At 37.5% G+C, this 18280-nt stretch overlaps 2 protein-coding genes across 14 annotated transcripts in view; one reads left to right on the forward strand and one right to left on the reverse strand.

The window, feature by feature from the left end:
- CAST (calpastatin) overlaps positions 1–7353 on the forward strand; it is a 125474-nt gene extending 118121 nt beyond the window's left edge. For all 13 annotated transcript variants that reach the window (XM_082650618.1, XM_082650620.1, XM_082650622.1 and 10 more), the window contains 2 exons: positions 6295–6360; positions 7262–7353. In XM_082650618.1, the coding sequence (XP_082506744.1) occupies positions 6295–6345 (51 nt within the window). In that variant the 3' untranslated portion in view covers positions 6346–6360; positions 7262–7353. The remainder of the gene's footprint in view (positions 1–6294; positions 6361–7261) is intronic.
- Positions 7354–7499: 146 nt separating this feature from the next.
- ERAP1 (endoplasmic reticulum aminopeptidase 1) overlaps positions 7500–18280 on the reverse strand; it is a 35563-nt gene continuing 24782 nt past the window's right edge. Inside the window, exons 14-19 of the mRNA XM_082650616.1 lie at positions 17907–18063; positions 17028–17212; positions 16169–16330; positions 15540–15680; positions 14914–14995; positions 7500–10913 (exon numbers count right to left, since the gene is read on the reverse strand). Of these exons, the coding sequence (XP_082506742.1) occupies positions 10758–10913; positions 14914–14995; positions 15540–15680; positions 16169–16330; positions 17028–17212; positions 17907–18063 (883 nt within the window). The 3' untranslated portion in view covers positions 7500–10757. The remainder of the gene's footprint in view (positions 10914–14913; positions 14996–15539; positions 15681–16168; positions 16331–17027; positions 17213–17906; positions 18064–18280) is intronic.

Genomic DNA, 18280 nt, shown 5'->3' on the forward strand with positions numbered 1-18280 from the left:
GAGAGTCAAGGAAAATGAAGAAACAGAGGCGTATGTTCCAAACGATTAAAACCTCATGATAAAAATCTTCATGAAGTGATTTACCTGATGAGTTAAAAATAAGTCATAAATTTGCTCACCAAACTTGGGGGAGGAATGGATGAACACAGTGAGAACTTCAACAAAGAGAGGAAAAATACAAGAAAGTAACAAATAGAAGCCACAGAGCTGAAATATACAGTAACTGAACTGAAAAACACACTAGAGGGGTTTAACAGCAGACTAGAAGAAGCAGAAGAAAGGATCACTGAACTCAAAGACAAAGCAATGGGATTCACCCAATCAAAGCAGCAAAAAGAAAAAAAATGAAAAAAAAAAAAAAAGTAAAGATAGCTGAAAGGACTTATGGGACAACATCACACAAACCAACACAGATGACCATCTGCATTCCAGGAGTCCCAGAAGGAGAAGTGAGAGAGAAAGGGACAAAGAACTTATTTGAAGAAATATGGCTAAAACTTTCCCTAACATGAGTAAGGCAACAGACAACCATATCCAGGAAGCCCAGAGCCTTCCAAATAAGAACCCAAAGACACCCATATCAAAGACACATTACAATTAAAATATCAAAAGTTAAAGACAAGGAGAGAAACTTAAGTGAACCAAGAAAAAAATAACTTTTTACATACAAGGGAACTCCCTCAAGACTCTCAGCAGATTTTCAGCAGAAACTTTGCAAGCCATAAAGGAGTGTCATGATATATTCAAAGTGCTGAAAGAAAAAACTTCCAAGAATACTCTTCTTGGAAAAGTCATTCAGAATTGAAGGAAAGAACAAGTTTTTCCAGTAAGCAAAAGCTAAAGGAGTTCATCACCACTAAAAAAGACTTCTTTAAGCTGGAAAGGGTGCTAATTAGTAACAGGAAAACATATCAAAGTATAAATCTCACTGGTAAAGGTTAACATACAGTAAAATTCAGAATAGTCTAGTGTTGGAAAGCTGGTGGATTAATCACTTATAAAGCTAGTATGAAGGTTAAAAGACAAAAGTAGTAAAAATAACTATAATTATAATAATTAATTAAGGGATACACAGGATTAAAAGATGTAAAATGGACATCAAAAACATAAAATAGGGGGTGGGGGAGTAAAAATGTAGAGCATTCAAACATAACTTGTTATTGACTTAAAATATAAATGTTAAGTTGTTATATGTAAGCCTTATGGTAGCCACAAAGTAAAAACCTATAGTAGATACACAAGAGAGAAAGAGAAAGAAACCTAAGCATACTACTATAGAAAATGATCAAATCACAAAAGAGAGCAAGAGAAGAAGGAACAAAGGAACTACAGAACAGCCAGAAAATAATTAACAAAATGGCAATAAGTACATACTTATTAATAAATATTTTAAAAGTAAATGGGCTAAATTCCTCAATCAAAAGACAGAGTGGCAGAAGGGATAAAAAAGCAAGACCATCTATATGCTGCCTACAAGGAACTCACTTCAAATTTAAGGACAGACTGAAGAGATGGAAAAAATATTCCATGCATATGGAAACCAAAACAAAGCTGGGGTAGCTATACTTACACCAGACAAAATAGTCTTTAAAACAAAAACTGTAATAAGAGACAAGAACAACATTAAATAATGATAAAGGGGTTGATGCACAAGAGGATTTAACATTTGTAAATAGTTATGTACCCAACATAGGAATGTCTAAATATATAAAGCAAATATTAACAGATCTAAGGGGATAAATGGTAGGGGACTTTAATACCCCATTTTCATCAACTGACAGATCATCCAGACAGAAAATCAATAAGGAAACACTGGCCTTAAATGACATGTTATAGCAGTTGTACTTAATAGCTATATACAGAACATTTGATCCAGAGCCACAGAATACACATTTCCTCAAATGTACATGGAACATTCTCCAGGATATATCATATGTTAGGCCACAAAACAACTCTTAATAAATTTAAGAAGACTGACATCATATCAGGCATCCTTTTTACTACAGTGGTATGAAACTAGAAATCAATTATAAGAAGAAACTGGAAAATTCACAAACATGTGGATTTCATAAACAATATGCTACTCAACAACCAATGAATGGGTTAAAGAAGAAATCAAAAAAGAAATTAAAAAATACCTTGAGGGCTTCCCTGGTGGCACAGTGGTTGAGAGTCCGCCTGCCGATGCAGGGAACATGGGTTCATGCCCCAGTCCGGGAAGATCCCACATGCTGCAGAGCGGCTAGGCCCGTGAGCCATGCCTGTTGAACCTGCGCATCCAGAGCCTGTGCTCCGCAACGGGAGAGGCCACAACAGTGAGAGGCCCGTGTACTGGGGAAAAAAAAAACCTTGAGACAAATGAAAATGAAAACACAATATACCAAAATTGATGGGATCCAGAAGAAGTAGTTCTAGGAGGGAAGTTTATAGTGATAAATGCCTACCTCAAGAAATCAGAAAAATCTCAAACAACCTAACTTTATACCTCAAGGAACTAGAAGAAGAATAACAAATGAAGCCCAAAATCAGTAAAGGAAAGGAAATAACAAAAATCAGAACAGAACTAGATGAAAGAGATTAAAAAGACAATAGAAAAGGTAAATAAAACTAAGAGCTGTTTTTTTGACAAGATAAAGTTCAGAAAACCTTTAGCTAGGCTGACCAGAAAAAAAAAAAAGAGGACTCAGATAAAATCAAATGAAAAAGGAGACATTACAGCTGATACCACAGAAATACAAAGGATCATAAAAGACTGCTATGAACAATTATACACCAAATATTGGACACCTTGAAGAAAGAAACATACACCTACCAAGACTGAATCATGAAGAAATAGAACACATGAAAAGACCATTACTAGTAAGGAGATTGAATTGGTAATCATAAACCTCCCAACAAACAAAAGTCTGGGATCAGAGAGCTTCACTGGTGAATTCTACCATACATTTAAAGAAGACTTAAAACCAATCCCTCTCAAACTCTTCCAAAAATAGAAAAGGAGGGAATACTTCCAAACTCATTTTACAAGGCCACCATTATCCTGCTACCAAAACTAAGCCAGGGAACCAGAAGAGAAAATTACAGGCAAATATCCCTGATGAAAATATATGTATAAAATCCCCAACAAAATATTAGCAAACTGAATTCGACAGTACATTAGAAGAATCATACACCATGATCAAGTAGAACTCATTCCAGGGCTGCAAGGTGGTTCAACATCCGCAAATCAGTCAGTGTGATGATATGCCACATTAACAAAATGAAGGATAAAAATCATGATTATCTCAATAGATGCAGAAAAAGATCTGAAAACCCACATCCATTTATGGTAAAAACTCTCCACAAAGTGGATATAGAGGGAACATACCTCATCATAATAAGGGCCATACATAACAAACCCACAGCTATCATCACTCTCAACGGTAAAAAGATGAAAACTTTTTCTCTAAGATCAGGAGAAAGACAAGGATACCCACTCTTGCCACTTATTAAACATAGTATTGGAAGTCCTAGCCACAGCAATTAGGCAAGAAAAAGAAATTAAAAGCATTCAAACTGGAAAGGAAGAACTAAAACTGTCCCTATTTGCAAAACTGACATATTATATAAAGAAAACCCAAAAGACTCCACCAAAAACTGATAGAATAAACAAATTCAGTAAAAGTGTAAGATACTCTTTCTAGACACTAATAACAAACTATAAGAAGGAGAAATAAACACATATATGCCATTTATAATGGCATGAAAAACCCTCAGAATAAATTTAACTGAGGTGAAAGACCTATCCAATGGGAATTATAAGACAGTAATAAAAGAAAGTGAAGAAGACATAAATAAATAGAAAGTTATTCCATGCTCATAGATTGAAAAAAATATTGTTAAAATGTCCGTACTACCCAAAGCAGTCTACAGATTCAGTACAATCTCTATCTGTACTCCAGTGACATTTTTCATAGAAATAGAAAAAATAATCCTAAAATTTGTATGGAACCACCAAAGACCCCAAACAGCCAAAGCAATCTCAAAAAAGAAAAAGGTAGAGGCATCATGCTCCCTAATTTCAAACTATATTACAAAGATATAGTAATCAAAATAGTATGGTATTGGCATAAAAACAGACACATAGACCAATGGAACAGAATAGAGAACCCAGAGAATTCCCTGGCGGTCCAGTGGTTAGGACTCTGCGCTTTCACTGCTGAGGGCATGAGTTCAATCCCTGGTCAGGGAACTAAGATCCTGCAAGCTGCACGGCACAACCAAAAACAAAAAATTGAGAGACAGCCCAGAAATATGGTCAATAATTAATGATAAAGGAGCCAAGAATATACAGTGGGGAAAGGACAGTCTCTTTAATAAATAGTGTTGGGAACTGGACCTCTATCTCAAACCATACACAGAAATTAACTCAAAATGGGTTAAAGACTTGAATATAAGATCTGAAACCATAAAACTCCTAGAAGAAAACATAGGCAGTAAGCTCTTTGACATCAGTCTTAATAGAGATTTTTATGGACTTGACACCAAAAGCAAAGGCAACAAAAGCACAAAAGTAAAAACAAACAAGTATAACTACATCAAACGAAAAAGCTCTGCACAGCAAAGGAAAACATCAACAAAATGAAAGGCAACCTACTGAATGGGAGAAAATATTTGCAAATCATATATCTGATAAGAGATTGATACCCAAAATATATAAAGAACTAATACAACTCAACAGCAAAAAAAAATCCAAATGAAAAACTGGGCAGAGGATCTAAATAGGCAGTTTTCCAAAGAAGACATACAGATAGCCAAGAAGCATATGAAAAGGTGCTCAACATCACTAATCATCAGGGAAAGTGCACTATTGGTAGGAATGTAAATTGTTATAGTCACTATAGAAAACAGTATGGGATTCCTCAAAAAATTAAAACTAGAACTACCATATAATCCAGGAATTCCACTTCTGGGTATTTATCAAAAGAAAATGAAAACTAACTTGGGAACTTCCCTGGTGGTCCAGTGGTTAAGACATTGCCTTCCAGTGCAGCGGGGGCAGAGGTTCAATCCCCAGTTGGGGAGCTAAGATCCCACATGCCTCGCGGCCAACAAACCAAAACATAAAATAGAAGCAATATTGTAACAAATTCAATAAAGACTTTAAAAATGGTCCACATCAAAAAAATCTTTGAAAAAAAAATAACTTGAAAAGGTATCTGCATTCCCATGTTCATGGCAGAATTATTTACAATAGCTAAGTTATGGAAACAACCTAAGTGTCCATTGATGGATGGATAAAAAAATATGGTATATATACCCAATGGAATATTACTCAGCCATAAAAAAGAATGAAATCTTACCTTTTCAACAACATCAATGGACCTCGATTGCATTATGCAAGTGAAAAAAGTCAGAGAAAGATGAAAGCTCTATGATCTCACTTATATGTAGAATCTAAAAACAAAAACATGAGCTCATAGATTGGTGGCTGCCAGAGAGGTGAGGGATGGGGGAGTAGGTGAAATTGGTGAAGGTAGTCAAAAGGTACAAACTTAAAATATTTAAGTCATGGGACTGTTATGTAAAGCATGGTAATGACAGTCAATAAATACTGTATTGCATATTTGAAAGTTGCTAAGAGAGTAGATCTTTAAAGTTCTCATCACAAAAATTTTGTAACTATGTATGGTGATGGATTTTAACTAGATTTATTGTGTTATTCCACAGTATTTATAAATATGGAATGCTTACGTTATACACCTGAAACTAATATGTCAATTATACCTCAAAAAAAGTGAAATCCATGAAAGATACAAGAAAACAGATTGATAATTAGTTGCTCATGCCATTATATCTGATTAAATATTTATTATTTAATACAAAGTACATACTCAAAAAATAGAAAGCACAGTAACCCTATATGCTGAGTGGATTAGCTGCCGGGTAAGCCCCCAAGTATAAGAGAAGGATGGATCACTGTGGAACGAATGGATACCATCCATGAACACCTATGTATTTTTTTTCTTCAATTATGCTGGCCTTCAAAAACAAAAATCCCCACAAAGTCTAGAGTAAAAAATTTAGAATCATTTAAGATTATTTTTAGTTTATAAACTTTAAGGGGAAGAATTCAGTGTATGGGCTAAATGAGATACTTTAAAAGGACCATCTTATTTTCCCCTGCTGACTGCCATTTTTGCCCTTTTAATTCTGAAAAGCCTATTTCCTCATAAGCCTCTTCTGGTTGATCAGTTTTTGGCACTTAATCCAGAAAATAAAGAGCTCACTGATGGTTTTTGCTTGTCCTTCTAGGCAAAGGAGGAAACTTCCAAGCGAAAAGATGATGGAAAAAGTACAAGTTAAAGTTCACACTATTTGGTAAGTTTGGTGCTTGTTGTAAATGAAGACGATTGTACCTTCTACCAGCCTATGTGTTATAGGTGAGAGAAACGAAGTCCCCTTCTTGAGTATTTCATGTTCTCTTTATGCTATTGGCATGAAATACACATTGCAAAATCTATAGAGTAATTCCCTGTAAAGTAATAAATGGTGCTATCGGAATGTTTAAAAACATTAATCTTATAATTAAGAGCTCTTTAAGATATTAGGCCAGGCTCTTAAAGAAAATGACTATCTAAGTCTACTTGACTGAAACCCAAATGCTCATGACTGCAGGTTACTGGGGCAGAGCAGAACTGGCATGTTACATCTTATAGTGAAATGGCCTTATGATATAGATATTACCCAAAATACAAACACATTGTGGAGTGAGGAGAAGTACCCCCCTAGGGTCTGATGGTAATTAGAGTTTTGAGAATAGGGCAAAGGAAAAGATTGACAACTTTTGTTCATCTTAGTTTGAGAAAGTAAAGCTCTGTGTTTGATTCTACTGTATGGTAACTGAAGAGCTGGTATGGACGAGGGAGTCTGTGAGATCTATCTTGAGAGCTGGGCCCTTATTAACTTCAGAGAGAACAGGTCTTATTCTAAACCATAAAAGCTTACAACCACTTGCTGCCAAAAACCTAAAAGAAATGAAAATGTAGGTTAAATTGGGTTAGGCTCTCTCACCATGAATCCACTTTTATTTCCTACAAAGAGGGAGGTATACTGATTAGAACTGCTCCAAAGATTTTCCCCAAAATTATAAAAATAAATTTCTTTTAATTTTTGACTCTCATATCAACTTTAGTAAATTCCCCCTTAAATTTATTATGCCTGTAATAAGAAAATTACATATCAAATGCTTCACTGGATTTTCTTCTTTGAATTTTTCAAGGTATCCGCATATAAAATCTTCAGCTGGTCGATGGTGACTTCTGAAGAACAAAAGCCTTTGACAGCAGAAAAATTTTCTGAGTGGCTTCTAGACAGCAGTATTTGTTGAGTCTCTTGACATCCTAAACATTGTTTGTTACTCTTCTCCTGAAAAGAAACTGAATTTGTCTGGTTCACCTGTGTTATTCTACTGAGTACTGATAAACTTCGGATTTTTAAAAATTGTCTTCAGTTGGGAGAGAAAGGAGCTTTATATTTCTAAGAGATATATTTGATAGCTTCTTAAAGCAACACACACAAAAGGAAAAACCTTTGCAAACTTTTGCACCTTCTACCCTGTGCCTGTAAATCTCATTAGTATTTTCAATTTGCACTTAATTTTTTTGTTGTTAGCATTTGGAAAACAATGCTTTACATATTCTTCAGTTTTCTGATTTCTCGTTACCCCTTTCCTCTTGGGCTTTTGAACTGTATTTGATGTTTCTTTGGGTTCATGTTTATAAGGCAAACATAAAATATCGTACATTGGGCACATGTCTCCTCTTGAGCTGCTAACAATAGATAACCTGGACAGACGAAGAAGCACTGCGCCCCTTTTCAGGCTGAACTCTTCTTTGCCAGAGGTTAGGACGTCAGCACAGGCCTACTGAGACTTGACTCGAGTCAGAAGAGCAAAACGCAGACTCTGCGTCTTGCACAGCAAGTTCCAAGAATAACAAAATCTAATTCTTAGAATACTCATATGGCTTGAACTCTGCTGGTTTACTGCATTAAGCTGGGCTTTCCAGCCTCTCTCTGTAAAACCTGAGCAGCAGTTGTTTGCTTAGAGCCATTGCCACATTAGTCTTGCACTGTACAGCATGTAGCTTAATGGAAGTTGGGTTTACCAAAAACACAAACTTCTGCTTAAAAATAAAGAAAAAGATCTTTTAAAAAATTTAAAAATCTGCTTTTCCTCCACAGCAATTTAAGAACTAGTGTCTGATATCCCACAACTTGGAATGGTTTCTCATACCTCTCTGAACGGTTTATGAATACAGCACCAGTGTCATTGATGAAATTAAATATTTATCAGATCCCATCTTTATTTCCTGATAGTGAATGCAGGAAAAAATATCAGGTACACATCATAAAACTGATTTGGAATTCCTTGTTTTCAGAGAGCACAGCCTTCCTCAGCATCTGTTTAAACTATTTATTAGGATTTAGCAACTTCACTAAAAATAAGTAATATCACCAATACCATCTAATGGGGTGGGAGGCAAGCAACAATAACAATACTGCTTATAATGGGCATCTAGTTTTGTTAATACGACCTAAAAGTTGTCTTCAAAAATCATGCATATACCTCTGAGATTTCAAACTGCATCCACTTCAAATGCTATGTCTCCATCCCATCAGAGATGCAGGCATTATTAGTCTAAATCTGGGAAATATAAGCCAGGATTATGGTGACTAAACAGACCTTTTCAAGGCACTAACAAGAAAATAAACTTTTCCTGAGGGATTTCAACTATGTGTCTATAGGTAGTACAAAGTGGTTTTGTTTAAAAAAAAAAAAAGTGAAACCTTTGACATTGACAGATGTGTTTGCAAGGATATGGCTGCAGTATTACTCATTTACATGCATACATATAAGTATTTTAAAATTACATACCAAAATCCAGACATTTAGGAAATACCTGTTAAAGTAAACATATAGTTAAGGTACTCAGAATATGCCTTTTTGTTTATTAGAAACGTGTTCAACACTTGGGTGTTTGCTAGTAATTAATGATGAGTTGAGTAAGCTACAGGATCTAAATCAGTCCTTTTTACCCATCTAATTTGGAGTAAATAACTGCAAATATTTGCTTAGAGGTAAATAACAATTTTTTATTACCAAAAAGGGTTTTGCACATTGTGTGGCAATATTGTATCTCTTTAGAAAATGGACTTCTCTAAAAGCAAATGAAAATAGGTTCCTCAGGTGACCAAAACTGAAAACCACTATTTTCCATGTTTCATTAATCGAGATATAAGATGCAATTAAAGAAAAATATTTTACATTAAAATCTTGGCTTTGTATGTTTTTTTAGAAGAAAAACACCTGGGGATGGAAATTACCAGTGATTTCTGGTTTTAGTTCTCAAGCCATTAAGCCATGCAATATGTATAAAAATGGAATTGCAAAACACATTTATGTCCAGAAAAGATCCTCTATTCCACACTGTATTAGAAAAACACATTGACATTTTTCATATCATATTCCTTTATCATAAATTTTGCAATATATTAAAAAAGAAAACTCATAAAATACTTCAATTCCAATACAACACACTGTCTTCACTTACTTAGGCTAATATAAGCAAGTATTTTCCATTTCTTATCAATACCTTATCATTTACTAGAGACTGCAATGCCTTACTGGCAATAAGTGCCAATAACAACTTATTTAGAGTTCATAAACTGGGCCAAATAAGGAACAAGGAGAGGAAGCATCACCTACCTAAGGATCAAAAGCTCTGAGGTTCAACTTCAAATGAAAGGTTTCTCTTCTAGACCTGAACGCACTTGGCTTTTTCAGAAGAGACACTATTATTCAGGGTCCTGAGGAAATAGATGGCACACTCAAATTAGGATTATCTGAGGAGGGTTCTACAAAAGGTTTCTGTGGAGTTTTTTGTTTGTTCTTTAAACAAAAATGTGAGCAGGATGTATGGAAACCACAAGTCCAGCCAGGACTAATTAAGCCAGGCTCCCACTTCACCCTTCACCCTGAAGGGATGTGAGGAGGAAGCACTTAGTAGAACGCACAGATGGAGAAGGCTTGTGGGAAAGAGGGCCACCTCCTTAGAGCTGAGACCTTCGGTGGAGGCCAGCCTGAGGCAACCTGCAAGGGAACCTGGGGAATAAACACCATCATCACCTACTCTCTCCCCAACCCCAGCTCTTATCTGCGCTCCTGGGAGGTCAACCAAAAGCCAGAGGCCAGGGAAGTCTCATGATGTGGCCCTCCAACAAGCCAGCCCCTGGGCACGCAGCAAGGGAGAGAAAGGTGGAAAGCGGAGCCGGGCCCTCCTGGCTCAATCACTGCCCCAGGGGTTCATGGTTCAGTAGTCACTACTGTTCAGAGTCTTCCCAGGAGACTGACACAACAGTTTATGAATGACAAGCACATGGGGAGCAGGGTGTGGGGACCAGGGGTTTGGAGACCACAGGGCTTAAGTATAAAATATAAAATAGAAGAATAAGGTACTTCACTTCTCCATAGTAGGGAACCCACCACTTGGGTTTACATTTGGGGGTAACACCTATAATGGAACACGTGGGGGCAATAACCCCCTGATGAAAAAGTTAACAGCCAGTCTTCATAAGAAGGGACGAATGAATAAGGAGTTGAAGGAGCAGGAAATATCTTCACTGGGTGCCAAGACAACCATCTCTATTTTTAAAATATTCACATTCAATAAAATTTCGGAGATTACACATCACAGGAACCAACAAGGAACGGATTGTTACAGCAGTTCAAGCTTTTCATTTTGTAGCCACACTCTGATTTTATCAAAATTCTTATCCATCCAACGTATGTTTTCCTCAATGGTTTCAATTGTTTGCTGGACACAACGGAGCTGAGACCCATTTTCCTTCAAAGAGCTGAAGAATTCTTTTACCTTGTGAGGAAAAATTGGTTTTTTAAAATTTTGTTTTATTAAGTTACACAAAGTTCAGGCTAGTTAAAAGAAAACTGAAGCCAAATTTCCAGCATTTTTCAAAATTCTACATAGAGAACAGGGCCAGGTGTCTGGATACGATTATGTACATAAACTTAAGCTCTATGAAATGAGCTCATGCCTCACGATGTCAAGTTTTGTGTTTTTTCTCTGCAGCTTTTTTATTTATTCACAGTTGCCAGATTCTAAAAGACTTCACTGTTTACCATTTCATAATTAAGTTTTAATCGCATGTATCTAATGTGTATTCTGTTATAGACACACAGATGCAAACTTAACTTTTTTAAACATAGCTGAAAAAGCAGAATGTGCAGAGTATCTTCTCTGCCAAGCAAAACAGTTTCAGCCACATACGTGCAGTCTTCCTCCATGGGCCTGGCCTTGTCTGTTATGATAGAAACACTGGGGAATGGGGTTCTTAGCAAGTTATGGTGGTAATACCCCAAACCTTGCCAATTTTTTTTATCCTAATCCACAACTGATGTATTGTTCCTTCAAGATAAAATCCACCCAAAGTTCCCCGTGGTTTTAAAGAGATAAGAATCGCTTGACTATCTCCTCAAAAATATCTTTGCTATTGTTTCACCGATGGGTACTTTATCCCCTTTAAGCTCACAAGAGGAATAGGTTGGCTTTGCAACAGCATTGACCATTGTGCTACTCTGTCTCACCTTCAAGTGTTCTTAAACTTTTCCCATACACTTCACGTTAATCCATCAATTTTTTGATTTCGTAGACAGGAAGAAAGTCTAAGCCAAGATACATTATTTATTCAGCATGGATGCCAGACAGTTAATTCCTTAAAAATCCATGTCATAACATCGTAAGTTTGGGAAAAGGAGGGGGGTAAGAATAGGCTTTTTGAAAGATCAAATTCCAATTTTAAATGATTCGGGGTTGTTTTAAAATTAAATCTCAGTAGAACTTTTCTGTGAGCTGAAGGCATGCCCTCCTACTATAGCAACTTAGAAAACACTTAACCCGCTTCACTGTCCCGCCTTAAACTGTAGCACAATCTACTGTTTTGTCTCTCAGAACTCAAGATTAATTAATAGGCAGTTTAAGAAGTAACTCTGGCAATATCCTGTGATAAACCATAATGGAAAACAATAAAAAGAATATGTGTATAGCTGAGTCACTTTGCCTATAGAGCAGAAATTAACACAACATTGTAAATCAACTATACTTCAAAAAAGAAATCACTCTGGGCACTCTTCAGTCAAACCACATCAATATTTTTACTAATTGGTCCAATTAATTAATTAATCCTGAAGAAGCCTACCATGATAGTACTGAAAAACAAGCCTGCAAGAGCTCTAACAAAGCCAGCTGTTAACCCCTGCCTGCCCTTCTACTTCTCCTGACCCCAATTTATCACTCCTATCTTCATCTGCCTTGGGAAATTCAGCATCTCAACTGAGTACGTATTTGATTCAAACCTGCCTCCTTGAGAATATTTTCTGTGCATATGGGTAGAAAACCAGATTTATGCTACTAGTTGGTGAGTAAATGATTAACTTCTCTGGGACTAGGATTCCTCCTTTGTGACACTGCAGAGCGTTGGTGAGGATGTCGTCGTGTAATGTGGGTGAAGTGCAGAACCTAAAGCCCAGCAGGTACCAGGGACTCCCCCTCACCCATTTCTTCATGAATCTCTACTCTGGTACTTATTCATTTCTCCGGCTTGATTACTGTGCGAGACACTGAGGATGAGGCAATGAATCAGGCAAGCACCCTACCCTCATGAAGCTTACAGTCTGCCTGGGGAGACAAGCAATGAACTCTGCTGACTCTATACTGCTGAGGAGAAAATAAACCGGGGCTATGATAGCAACTGGGGAGGGGGTGGCCTGCTTTCGACAGAGTGGTCTGGGAAGGTGACATCTGAGCTGGGGCCTCGAAAGGATAAAATGAACCCTTCCGGTCTAGAGTTGGGGAAAGAGCAAGCCAGGCAGAAGAAGAAAGCGCAGAGGCCTCGCGCAGGAGAAACACCTGGTGGCCCAGGAGCAGGCTGAGGGGCTGGAGTGGGCGAGACAGTGAACACAGGAGCATGTGAGAAAGGGCCGGAGAGGCGGGCAGGAGCCAGGTAAGGACTTTCTCATCCACATGGGAAGGAGAGGTTTGCGACTTCAAGAGTGACAGGCAGGGTTTCAAGACAGGGTCAGTCGTGGGTTGTTTTTCCGTTTTAAAGGTGGGAGATGGTGTGGTATTGGCAAAGTGGCAGGAGGGAGGCCAGTTAGGAAGGAGGCTGTCACCATAGGCCACACAAGAGGTGAGAAAGGCTCGGCCGGGGTAAGAGCAGAGAAGTGCACAGATGGGGTGTAGATGCCGGAAGCAGAGCCAACAGGACTTGGGATGAACTCGATGTGAGGGGAAGGAAGGGCTCAGGATGACTCCTGCATTGTAAATGTCAGTAGGACACTCTGCATTCGGACAACATCTCGGGCTCTTTCATTTACATGTCCTGCCACAGGGTTTCTGCACCCGAGGTTTCCTCTGCACACAGCACTCTCCGCCTAGATATCAGCATTTCCTTCAACATCTCCTCAAAGGTCCGCGAGTCATCCCACAGGACACAGCACCATTCCCTTACCCAGTCACTCGCTCTCCTTCCCTTGCCTTTTTCATCTTCAGAGCATGTAACTACCTGACATGAGTTGATCTGTCTGTAATTGTCTGGTTCCCCCAGTAAAATGTAAGCTCTATGAGGGCAGGGGCTTTGTCTATCCTGTTCGTCATTGTAGCCCTGGAACCTAAAACCACACCTGTTGTAGAGTAAGAATGTAATATGTCTTGAATGAATTCATGAGAAAATTAATGAAAGAACAAGATAATGAATGAAATGTTTTGTTGCTACAGACCTGGTCTATCTGGTCCCAGCCCATAGATGGCTCTGCTGTCATCACACAGAATATCTCTGCTGTAGACTTCGCTAGAATTCAGGCTTGAATTATTATGTGCAAGTTAATCTTACAAACCTGGGTGAGGCTACTGAAAAATTGGAGAAAAGGGTTGTGACATTTCTTTCCCATTTTCAAAGCACTCTCCATCGAGCTAGATCATGGTGTAACCAGACTACACAATGGAACCACCCCTAAAAAAGTTAACATTAGGCTCTCAGCTTTTATCTAACTGCACCATTTTTAAAACCATGTAAAATCTGCTCTACAGCTTTACTATAGAGAATATTATTATAGAAAAGCCACCGCAACAAAATGACCCATACAGCAAACTCCTCAGAAGTTTAAGACTGAGAGAAAAGTCTGCTTTTGTGGAAAACTTGTATGTTCCATGGTTCTCTCTTACCTGACAATAACGCATACTGTTTTCTCATCTTTCTTTGGCCGCTAGGAAGCTATGATAAACTTAGGGTACAACTGCAATAAATTATCCTCAGCATAAATCCCTCATACAATTTCCTTTCTGAACATTATGCAGCTTTTTGTTCTTTATTTTAGCATTATGTTATATATGGACCTTAAAAGTTGCCTAGAATTCTTTCTGAAAGTAGATGGTTCATAAGTAAGTAATAGGAAATCATGAGCTCAAATAGTGGAGAGCCTAGCTTCCAGACCTGCCTCTTTCAAAATAACTAGAGGATCACTTCAGTCACTTAAACCTCCGATAATCACTTGTAACATCCTAAACAGGGATTAAATGTCTAAAGTAATTTTTAAGCCCTAAAATTTTTAATGGCAGAGCTAAGACTTCTAAATGTGTTTGGGAAGAGGCACAGTTTTCAATGGTTTATTTGTAACTGATTTTTGCTCATGTCAAAAACACCACACTAAACAAAACACCCATCCAAAAAGAACGTTTACCAAGTGACCAAATCCACTTCTAACTCATCAGGCCCTTAAAGTATTTTGCCTACCTCATATTTATTAGATAATTGTCACTGAAGTTCAAAAAGAAAGCTTTTTATTTATTTATTTTTTACCTCTTCAAGCCGTGCTCTTGTCGAGAACTGATTTGTTGTTCCCGTTACCATGTAGGCTATGGAACTTGAGCCAAGTTCAAACCTAGAAATAGAAATTGTCAAAATGTATTGTGAAGTATTTGTTCATTCGACATGTGTTTTTAAGTGCCTCATATATGTGATAGCAATTAACTAAAAACTGGTTAGGTGTGAAAAAGATAAGACGTGATCCTTTGCTCCAATGGGCTAAGATCTAGTTGTAAAAAATCAACACACCAGCCGCTGAATAAAAGATTAAGTACCCAAAAGAAAATGACAGAAGCAGTAGGTGCTACAAGAGTTTGGGCAGATACAACAAGTGGAAGTACTAAACAGAAGACTTGCCTGAACTGTGCAGGTGGCTTCTGGTAGGTCACGGGGTGCGGGAAGAGATTATTCCAGATGGAATGAAACACTTGACCATCCAGATCCATTAGTTAGCACTGAATTAGAGTTTCATATTTTCTAAGGGTATTTAAAGTACCTCTACTTCCTTTCTTCAGTCAAAAGAATCCCTTTAGATAATCACTGTTATTTTACAAACGTAGCTAAAACAGCCAGGTTTAGGAATTTTTGCCAGTCACAACACAATTTTGGGCACTACTTACTTTTGTACAAGTTTATTCCAATTTTCCCTCAGAAACTGCCAGGCCAGTGGATATCCCACTGGGTTTCTGCCGATAGTTCTAAGAATATCTGGAAACTCTTGAGTTTTTATTGTATCTCCCTTAAAACTTTGATCTAGTAGCCTAGAATGATTAAGACAAGAAGTGTTAGCAACGAAGAGGCCCTGAAAAAGTTCCAAACAACTTTAATAAAATAATTTGGGAAAGAAAAAAGCTGATCTGCCAATAATAAAGACACAAAAGATAAATAGGTTACCAGAGAAACTCCCTATAGCTACATAATAATAAAAACTAACATTTGTACAGTGTTTACAACACCGATTCTCATATATTCTCTCATTTGCTCACAAATGTAGCTGAGATAGGTATATCCGGTGTAAATTTCTAAATGTGTTATTTTAAAGATATACGCAAATACATACTCCTTTAAATATTTTTCCTGACACCCGCTGCTCTCTAATTATTTACCGTACACATTAGATGTGTGCCCTCTTGCATAAATGTTCCCAGCAGGAAATGCAGTTCCTGGCCAAGAGGACAAAAACAGATGCCAGAAGGATCTGATCTAATTTAATTCCTCTTGGCTACCTGAACATGAATGAATTACTTACCACTGAAGCTTTTCTTTATTGTGGGTAATACAGAGAGCAAATTCAATTTGGTGTTTCTCAGTACTGGACAATGACGATTGATATTTACTATAAAGAAAATCCCATCCTTCTGGGTTCTGGGCCCCTACAGCAAACACTGCCAAGGTCACATCGCTGGGCAGCCTGTGGAAAAGAACACACCCAGGGAGAGGCTGAGATGACGGAAGTGCGTTTGCATGCACGAGAGAGGCAGATTATGAAACAATAAACTGGACCCACAATCAGAGAAGCATGCCTGGAAATATAAACAAAAATAACTTCTTTCCCTCAGTAACACTTTAGGAAAGAAGCAAGAGAAAGTAACTGAAAGTAGGTTTTAAGTAGCCTTCTCAAAAATACATTGTGAAATGCCACTTCTATAAATACCTACATTTCTAACATACTTTAAGGATGCTGAGTGACTCAATAGGTGGTCACTTTTCAAGTCAAAAGAAGGAAATTCAAACTAGACTTAAAATGCAGTCCATGAACAAAAGTCAGGAATCCAATAGGACCACCTGTTTGTAAGCACTTTTATGAATAGAAGCATGTATATTGTTGGCTTAGTATTTCCTGGATAGGACTTAAGCCCCAAGTCTAAAAGGACCGAATCCCTGCCGCCCGCCTCCCCATTAACCAAACCCCCGGCCTCCTGTCAGGAACTTAAAACAGAAAGTTGAGCAATGCATAGATAAGTCTAAAAAACAAAAAATTATTTTCCCAAAAAGGACAGCAGGGGAGACTTGTTATACTTGTTTTTTCTCCCAACATTTAGCAATGATGGTGGAAAAATAAAAGATACCCCTTATCTGAACAAACCGGTTGTTCGATAAAAACAGACCTCAAATTCCCATTGGCTTCCTGCCACTGTCTGAAATAGCCTTCTGCCTTCTGCACACAGGGCTGGTACTTGCGCACACAGGCCAGGAGAAGCAGCTGACTCCGCAGCATTCGCTCTGAGATGGAACCCTCATCCGTCCAAGTCTGCTTATCAATGAGGTCCCTCAGCAGCCCGATGAGAAAGGCCTGTGGGAAAGCCACACATGTCACCAGTCCCGTCCCAAGTCATCTCATGGTTTATATAATCCAATACACCCTCAGGTGATGGGGATTATTTTTTAAAGCTTAGTCCAATTCATATTTCCAAAGCCATGCAGTTGTTTATATTTAATTATAAAAGGGGTCAAAAGCAAGAAATGATGAACGATTTCAGTATTTGTGTAACAATCTTTTATAAATATATCCTTATCTACTTAAAATCAAGATGAACTGCCACTTTCAAAGCAAACTAACAGAGACAGTTGATATGACTAAATTTTGAGAGCAAATTATACAAGACGTCATTACATTTTGCCAAAAGGAGCAATTTTGTGCCTCTTGCTTAAGTACCTGAGTCCCAGAAAATCTTAATAGCAACTACCACAGTACAGAAGTAAAGTGACATAAACAATTAGCCTAATGAGGGAATGGCAAATCTGTGAAACTTAAGAACAGAATCTAACAGTGCCATGCCTATTTTTAGTGCCAAAATAAAACCAAAGTCTTCATTGGTCAACCCAAATACTGAGGTCATTGTGATTTTCTTTAAAATATATCAAGATATATATAAGATACATATATTATATATATATAATATACACCATGATAAGAACTCTTTTCCACACCTACACCAAAGCAAACCAGTTGTCTAAAAACTATTCAACTTATTTCAGGCTTTTACCTTGAATTGAGTTTCCACTTCATTCATATCTCTTTTCTCCATTAACTTATACATAGGTATCAGTTCATTCAAACCTTGGAACACTGGCATGATTTCAGTTTCACGTTTCAAGTACAAGGTTAAATCCAAGGCTTTTTCAATGGATAGCTTTCCAATGCTGGTCAAGAGACACCAGGGTTAGCAGTTTAAAAGAAGATCCAGGAAATCAACTATTTGTTTCAAAAGTTATTTGAACAACCTTCCAGCAAAACATTCAATCGGATATAAACGCTCCCTTATAAATAATTACCTTTATACTAACATCTTTCCTGTCACATACATCACAACATGTGGCATGTTTACACTGTGAAGGAACTTTCTCAAATAATAGAGCT

The sequence above is a fragment of the Grampus griseus genome, assembly GCF_964374135.1.
Source record: "Grampus griseus genome assembly, chromosome: 3".
In the NCBI taxonomy this organism is placed as follows: Eukaryota; Metazoa; Chordata; class Mammalia; order Artiodactyla; family Delphinidae; genus Grampus; species Grampus griseus.